The sequence below is a fragment of the Rhinichthys klamathensis genome, unplaced genomic scaffold (genome assembly GCF_029890125.1).
Source record: "Rhinichthys klamathensis goyatoka isolate OS25496 unplaced genomic scaffold, OSU_Roscu_1.1 h1tg000168l_1, whole genome shotgun sequence".
NCBI classification, from domain to species: Eukaryota; Metazoa; Chordata; class Actinopteri; order Cypriniformes; family Leuciscidae; genus Rhinichthys; species Rhinichthys klamathensis.
The window spans coordinates 1246006-1254297 of NW_026606699.1; the positions used below are offsets into that span (position 1 = coordinate 1246006).

General features: G+C 36.7%; 1 protein-coding gene across 3 annotated transcripts in view; it reads left to right on the plus strand.

The window, feature by feature from the left end:
• xrcc1 (X-ray repair complementing defective repair in Chinese hamster cells 1) overlaps positions 1 to 7000 on the plus strand; it is a 68805-nt gene extending 61805 nt beyond the window's left edge. For all 3 annotated transcript variants that reach the window (XM_056259462.1, XM_056259461.1, XM_056259463.1), the window contains 7 exons: positions 584 to 662; positions 916 to 1006; positions 3632 to 3674; positions 4623 to 4762; positions 4855 to 4945; positions 5092 to 5167; positions 6169 to 7000. In XM_056259462.1, the coding sequence (XP_056115437.1) occupies positions 584 to 662; positions 916 to 1006; positions 3632 to 3674; positions 4623 to 4762; positions 4855 to 4945; positions 5092 to 5167; positions 6169 to 6276 (628 nt within the window). In that variant the 3' untranslated portion in view covers positions 6277 to 7000. The remainder of the gene's footprint in view (positions 1 to 583; positions 663 to 915; positions 1007 to 3631; positions 3675 to 4622; positions 4763 to 4854; positions 4946 to 5091; positions 5168 to 6168) is intronic.
• Positions 7001 to 8292: the final 1292 nt, after the last annotated feature.

The following is an 8292-nucleotide window of genomic DNA, read 5'->3' on the forward strand; positions in this document are numbered from 1 at the left end:
ATTGATCAAATTATTGTATCCTTTTCCATGAACCAAGATGAGATGTTGGGCAGAATACCCAAGCTGCTCTTATCAACAATGAAAGTGGATGGTGATTTTCTGTTTTATACTGCAATGGACTGTAAAATAAATGATGTAACTTATAACAATAGTCCATATGACTCATAAGCTATAATAATATAATGACACTTTTTTTCCATTTTGATTGGAAAAGAGCGCTCTGGACATTCTGCTAAACATCTCCTTTTGTGTTTCACAATAGAAAGTCATGCACATTTGAAACAATGTGAAGAAGAAAAAAATTATGACATTTCTTTTTTGGATGGATTATTCCTTTAATGGAGCAAATGTGCAAAATGTAAAAGTACAAAATGAATAAATAAAATAAATACCAGGTCTGATTTGCTTGTGTATCTCTTGGTAGTGATGTGATTAAGGATTTTTTTTCCAATCACAGTCCTGTTTACTTTCCCTAGTAAAGTATTCAAACTTATTTCAGCTTCTGTACTTGATGTTTGGACAGCACACATTCCCATTCAGTTCCAGTAATACTTAGTCTGCTGTTTCTCATTGTGTTTTTCAGGTATCTCATGGATGGAGCCGAGTCCAGTTCAGAGAGTGAAGCAGAACAGGATGAGAGTGAGGAGGAAACGCAGAAAACGGTAATTGCTTTTATGTTTTATGAAACATGTCTTAAGAAACATGAAAACCCGTCTTAATGCAGTCCTCCCATTATGGTCTTTATGTGTGAATAAAAAGAGCAACATAACCTTGGTGCTGCGTGCTGTTGCCATAGAGACATCCTCCTCAGATTTGTTGACTTTGTGACATGCATTGACTCGAAAGCAGGAAACACATCAGTGATATTAATCCGAAACCAATTGCATAAGCATCGTTTTTCTCATGCCTCCCTAGAAAACACCAGAAAAGAGGCATGTGACCCCCAAAAAGCAGCCGATTAAGGAAGAAGAAGACTATGGTGGCTCAACGGATGCGGAAGGCCCAGGTAAAGACAGAATAAAATTGAGTAAAATAGAAAGTCAACATGAAATCAAAAATGACAAATGCAGGGTCTTTTTTTGTTTCTTTTTTTATTGTGCTTATTTCACATTGATAACAAAAGGCTACTGCATTCTTGTCTGATGCAAGGGGAGGGACATTCTTATAATAGAGAGCTTTTGATTGGACAAAAATATGTGTAGTGCAACAAGTCACAACACACTGAATATCCTGTTACACTTGAAAACGCTGAAAAGTAAAATGGGTTGTGAAAAGCATATCCTGTTGGCTTTAATGCTACAGTATTATGGGTTTTGGAATTGGTTTCCGCAACTGGTTTTACAGGATCAGTTAGATTAGATGTGCTGTAGTGTGTGTGTGTGTGTGTGTCTGCTTTGATGGATGTCCATGCCTTTCTTGCAGCTCGAGAGATTTCATACAAATCTGTAGAACTCCACTAAATTGGTAGTTGAAGGGTGACTGGTTCGTGTATGGGTAGTCAAAGAATAATGTTAAAATGTACTTTTCTCATTTTAACTCAATGGACATTTGTTAGTATATCATTTTTCACATTAGTTACATATCATTTCGAGGCAGCTTTATAGAAAATGGATGTCTACATTACAATTTAGAGTGATCAGTTATCAGAGGTGACTGTCCAAGTTGATGAACAGATTGAATTGAGGCTTTTATTCACATAAATAATCAGCAAGCATAAACAGAAGCTCAGCCGTACTTGCTTAACGCATGAGAACAAACCTCATTGGTTCTTGTAGAAGCTCAAACGTGCTGCGTAACACGAGAATGAACCTCATTGGTTCTTAGTCTAAAAGCCTAAATTCAACCCTTTTCAAATAAAGCAATCGATTCTCTTCAACAAATGTGGACTAAACCGATCAATTCATATGGGTTAGTTTTATGATCTCTTCATTAACTTTTTGAAGTGTAGTTGCGTAGCTGTCAATGGAGGGACAGAAAGCTCTCAGATTTCATTCAAATATACCTTAATTTGTGTTCTAAAGATGAATGAAAGTCTTGCGTGTTTGGAACGACACGAGGGTGAGTAAATAATAACTGAATAACTTTTCATTTTCGGATGAACTAACCCTTTAACAACAACAGCACTGGTTTACACACAAGTCAATAAAGCGGCACTGTAGAAAAGCTGTTCTCCACTTTTGACATAAAAACCTAAACGGGTGTGCACAATCCATTGAAAAAACAGACATGATGTCAATAAAGGCATTTACATACAAGTCAGGGTAATGGGTGATAATGTAGTTTCTTCAATTTCCCTTTGCTTAAACCTCTAATGACCTTTCACCCTAATAAACGAGGGGCATTTGAACGCCTACATGAACTTACACGTTCTCGCCTTTTTAAGCAGAATCAGTGTAAGATGCTGCAGGTAAACCGAGACAGTCATGTACGTACAAGAGAAGGCGTTTCATTGTTCGTTCACAGCAATGATGCGTCAACCGTGCTCTTCTTCGTCATTTTCAGAAGCTCAGCTGCCCGAACACGGCAGAACAGGCGTGTCAACTACATGCATGCCTGAGGCTCATGCCCTCATCGAAAATCGTTAATATGTCAACCTGGCCCGTCACTCAGGGAGGGGGAGAGGCCGGGTTAATGAAGTGCGTGTAAAGCAGCACTCCAATCAATCAGGAAAAATAAAAAAATGAAGAGAGCAGTAGGATTGGAGAGGCTGGAAGTGCGTTACAGACAATTGCCCGGAGCATTCGCAGAGAGGAGACTTGGGCATGTTTCTCATTTCTATGTAAATCGAGGGGCCACATGAGCTGGCGTGAGCAAACCTCGCTCTTCATCTTCATGCAACTTAAAACCTATGAGAGAAGAAAATGGTGAATCATTGTCCATTTTCATGAACATCATTAGGGCTGAGTGGTTGGACGGCATACTGTGCAAATGGTGCAGATGTTTCAGCAGGTAGAGATTTTGATCTCGCATTTCTACCACAGCTGGGTATACTAGCACAGTTGTATTGAGAAAATGCAGAGCGGCGCAAACAAGGCAATGCGAGGAGATGCTTTTAGCCACAATAATGTGCTTTATTATTGGACCTTTGTGAGGGTTTTCTTTTAGTCTCAAAGGTTTTATAATGTGAATCTGTTTTTACACTGATATTCATTTGTTTTGCTTTGTCTATCACGTTCCAAAAAAATAGAGTAACTCTTTAAAACAAGGTCCCATTAGTTAACGTTAGTTAATGCGCTAACAATGAGCGATACATTTGTTAGTGTGTAATCTTTGTTCATTTTAGTTAATGAAAACACAACTCTTCATTGTTAGCTCATGTCTGCTCAGGTCCATTAAATAATACCGTATTAACAGATACAGCTTTTGATTTTAGTAATGTATTCATAAATGTTGAAATTAACTGAGATTAATAAATGCTTTTAAAGTATTTTTCATTGTTAGTTCATGGTAACTATTGTAGTTAACAAATTGAACCTTATTGTAAAGTCTTACTTAGAAAATTATCTTTTACTTGTAAAGCATTTAATTTTCTGGACTATCAAAATTAATACAAATAATACTGTGAATTTGTGAAAATTTTAGACTTAACGTCTACTCCTACTGATTCATGTTTTTTGATGCTCATTCACAGAGGATGACGTGTCTGGCATGGACACTGAAGATGAGCTGAACAGGTAAGATATTTATTGCGTTACAAATATTGCCCAAATGTAGTCTTAAGGTTTTTTTTGAAAAGATGAATCTTAAACATTTTAGTTTTATTTTCGAGTAGCTAAACTTGGCTTTCGCCGTGAATATAGCCATAGATGCTGACATGGCGTGCTAACAAATAAAAAATAAACGAATACATTGCCATCATGTGTTAATAAAGGATCATAATTGTCTTTGGATGTTCTCATTATCCAGGCTTTTAAATAATGTTGTCTTAATTCATCTGTGGTCCAAAGATTTGTGCAAAGTTTTACATACACTACATGTCAAAAGTTTGGGTCAGTAGGATTTAAAAAAAAAAAATGTTTTGACAGAAGACTCTTTTGCTCACCATGTCTGTATTTTATTAAAAATACAGTAAAAACTGTGATTTTTGTCAAATGTATTTATTAATATTAGTTTGCTGATTTCAATCGGAATATTTTTTTAAATATAATTTTTTTCCTGTGATGCAAAGCTGAATTTTCAGCATCTTTACTCCAGTCTTCAGTGTCACATGATCCTTCAGAAATCATTCCAATATGATGATTTGCTGCTCAAGAAACATTTCTTATTATCAATGTTGAAAACAGTTTTGCAGCTTTACATTTTAATGGAAACAGTGATACAACAAAGGTGTTTTCTGTCACTTTTGATCAATTTAATGCATCATTGCAAAAAGTATTTCTTTCCAAAAAAAAGACCATGCTAAAAATGACCTAATTATTTAATAAACACAAATACATGGGCCAGCCCTGTACATGCTTATTTATTAAATATTTTGACTAATTTGATGATGCAGAATCTCCACTGGTTAAAACATTTCTACTGTTGTGCCGTATCATATTTGCCACCTATCAGACATTTATGTTGGACTGTCATAAAGTTCATTATCGTCAGATGTATGATGCTCCTGTGTTCGGCTGTTTTAGGGTGGAGATGGAGAGCAGGAAGAAAAAAGCAGCAAAGGAGAGCCCAGGAAAGGTGAAGGATGAAGATCCGTACGGCGGCTCTACAGATGAGAACACGGATGCGGAGGAAGAGGAGGATAAACCCATCCCTGAGCTGCCAGGTTTGACGCCTCCCGGTTCACCCTGACGTAGAAGTCTTGAGCATCAACAACAGCATCTCTTTATTGAATCCTCTTTATTTTTGCTCCTTCAGACTTCCTAAAAGGGAAGCGCTTCTATCTCTACGGCAAGTTCCCTGACAACCAGAAAAGGCAACTTCAGCGCTACATCATCGCCTTTAACGGGTATGAGACAGACGTGCACTCAGATTAGTGCACGAGCGTAAAGCGTCTGTAATCTATTTAAAGTGCTTTTGAGCGTCAGCAGCGCTTCTGAGAGGCTGTAGGTGGAGCGTGACTGATGATATGATCTGATCTGTTTGATTCCTCAGAGCTGTTGAAGACTATATGAGCGAGAAGGTCCAGTTTGTCATCACCAGCGAGGGATGGGACGAATCTTTTGAGGATGTGAGTCTTCCTTATTTCTTTTTGAAGCAGAACAAGTCACCTGGTGGTGTCAAGTCACCTTTATTTCTATAGTGCTTTATACAATACAGATTGTTTCAAAGCAGCTTCACGGTAATAAACAGGACAATAACAGAACCAATGATGCAAACTTCATTAAATATGAGACAAATTTAAATTCTACTGTAAAGCAGCCTTAAAAAGACAATAGTGTCATTTTGCAGTTCAATGTTGATTCAGTTCAGTTCAATAACTGTGTAAAGTTGATTAATTGTGGAAAAAAGCTAAGAAGACAATAGTGTCGATTCAATTCAGTTCAATAGCATAATGCTGTCTTTGCTAGATATTTGAAAGTATTACATACACAAAGTTGTCAAGAAAGTGGTCATTTTCTATGCTGTGTGTACATTTTTCTACTGCAAATTGCCCTTTGTGACTGTAAAATTATTTAAAGAACCAGTATTAAAAAAATCAATGGACGTTTCCAGTCATTTATAATTGAAAAAATAGAAAAGAACCACCGCTCATCCGTCAAAAAAGTCTTGTAGAGAGGTGCTGCTACATTAAATCATCATGGAAAATTGTATAAATACAGCAGCCGCACACTCAAACACTGTGCAAGATCAATTTATTAGCAAGCTTTCGGTCTTGCGACAATCTTCAGGCCTGAGTGTGCGGTTGCTGTATTTTTACAATTTTCAGTCATTTATAATTCAATTCATTGCTCTCTGGGGTTTACTTGGCAACCACCAGTAACAAGTGGCTTCATAGGCTAGTCAGGCTTTGCAAGAGATTGTCACTCCACCCAGGCTTTTTCATATGGTCATGCTTTAATAGACTGCATTTGAAAGGCTTTGAGAAAGTCTTGACCCACAGCACATTCACGTGATATTCTCATAGTAATGAAAACCCTCTGCTCTCGCAACTCTTAAAATGTCACGAGTCAAGGTCCTTTCTTCCTTTTCATCCTCTTTTACTCTCTGTTCTGTTCTGTCTTTTTATAGGCCTTGATGGAAAATGGAAGTCTGAGCTTTGTGAAGCCGTCCTGGATTTTCGCCATCAATGACAGGCAGAAGATGTTACCGTACCAGCCCTACACTGTAGTCCCTTAAGAGATTTTTAATCGGTGTCCTGCTCTTTGAGAGCATGTCCATCAATCCCAGGCTTGACCTGAGTAGACCTTGGTTGTCTTGGGGAAATAAATGAAAAGTTTGTCATCGTTTACTCACCCTCATGTCGTTCCAAACCTATATGACTTTCTCTCGATCACTGTTCATCTTTTTTGTTTCGCAAAGAGACATTCTTTTAAACATCTTTTCTGTTCCATGCAAGAAAGTCATACAGGTTTGGAAGGACCTATGAATGAGTAAATTATGTATCATTTTTGGGGATGAACTTTAATGGGCTCTATCTGTCACAGGTCTTTGTTTTGATGTTGAAAAAGCGGACTAATGGCAGATACCAACCCGCCAACCCGGAGATGAAAGACTCTGATCCATATTCATGATCCGTTTTACCAGCCATCCGAAAGCTGTTTATTAGGTGTTAAATTTTAATTACTAAAGACTGAACCTGAAGTCCCTTTTGAATCTGACTTATGCAGATTTATACTCATTTAATATGAATGTTCACATTTATGGTCAATTATTGATTATCTGATCCATATTCATATTTGTTGCCCTCATTACTTTGCAAGGAACTTTTTAACATCTGTAGGTGTGGTCTTCAGAACTATTATTACAATAATATTGCTTATGTTTAGAGCCCTTTGATGAATATTCAAACAACCATATTTAAGGAAAAAAAGCACATGAAATAAATATTGCTGTAAAAACACTGTTTTGTTACATTTATTGCATTGTGAACTCTCATAGTTTTAATGTTTGTTTTTGTTTTTTAAATGCATTTTATTTTCGATTCCCTTAAATGTGCGTCTCAATTTGTATGTATTTTGTTTATTAATGTAATTAATATTTTGAAGTTCCAGTTTGAAGCAGTTGCAGAATAAAAATAGAAAACTTTTGCTGTTTGGAAGATTTTTATAGTGAGTGATTTCATGTTTTTCTAGGTTGGTTCTGCTCTAAAATATTTTACTAGTTAGATATTTGTCTTTGTAAAGTACAATATGCACATAAGCCACTGTACAAATCAGTTGAGGGTCTTATAAGAAACCTTTGTGCACTAATGACTGTAAATATTTATGTCTAATGATTTAGATATAAATAATAAGCTTGATACAATCCGTATAATAAAGGTTCTTTATTGGCATTGATCGTTCCATGAAGATCCTTAAACATTCACAGAACGTTTCCATTCTACAAAAGTTTCTTTAGTGGAAACGTGTTAGATTTTTCAACATTCTTCACACTAAGGGAAAAAATGTTCTCTTGCTGCTGATCTTAGCTGGTTTAAAGTAATTAAAAAATTTAAAAACATCCTTACTAGTTTGGTGTCTGTCCCAGAAAACCTCATATTAGGCTGTCTTGTGTCAGCTGGGATTCATCAAACAGAAATCTGAATTGTACAGACGGTCTTGTCACTGTCCTTGAGGCGTTTGAGTATTTTCTTCTTTTAACTGGATGTGTCTCATTTCTGTCCCTCACTAAAGAAAGCCTGTCTCCATCTTTCACTTGTGTCCTTGTGTCTTGACTAAATGGCAGAATTGCACTCAGCAGAAAAACCATGGATTGACACTATCTTTTTTGGCCTATTTTTTGTTGAATTTCTTTTTTTCCCTTCACTCAAGTCTTTGTCTTTCGAACACACACAAACACACACTTCACTCATTTGTTCTCTTATTCCTGGAAACATGAAAACATTAGCGCTTCTGTATGCATCATGTCTGCCACTGCCAGTCTCATATCTGTCCGTCAGTCTTTCATTCTCTACTCTTCTCTTTTCCCGCCTTAATTTAAAATGTGGTCACCTGTGCGTTTTTCAACGGCTCTGACCTCGAGCTGATCAGCTGAGCTAATCCAATCAAACATTTTAAACAAATTAAATTATCACAGTTTATTTTGATTTAAACGGACAATCGATGAAAATAAATAAATGCTATTAGTTTTTTTTATTTTGTTTTTTGGCCGGCACCGCTGGTCCAGGCTGTCATGAGGAGAACTAACCGCTTG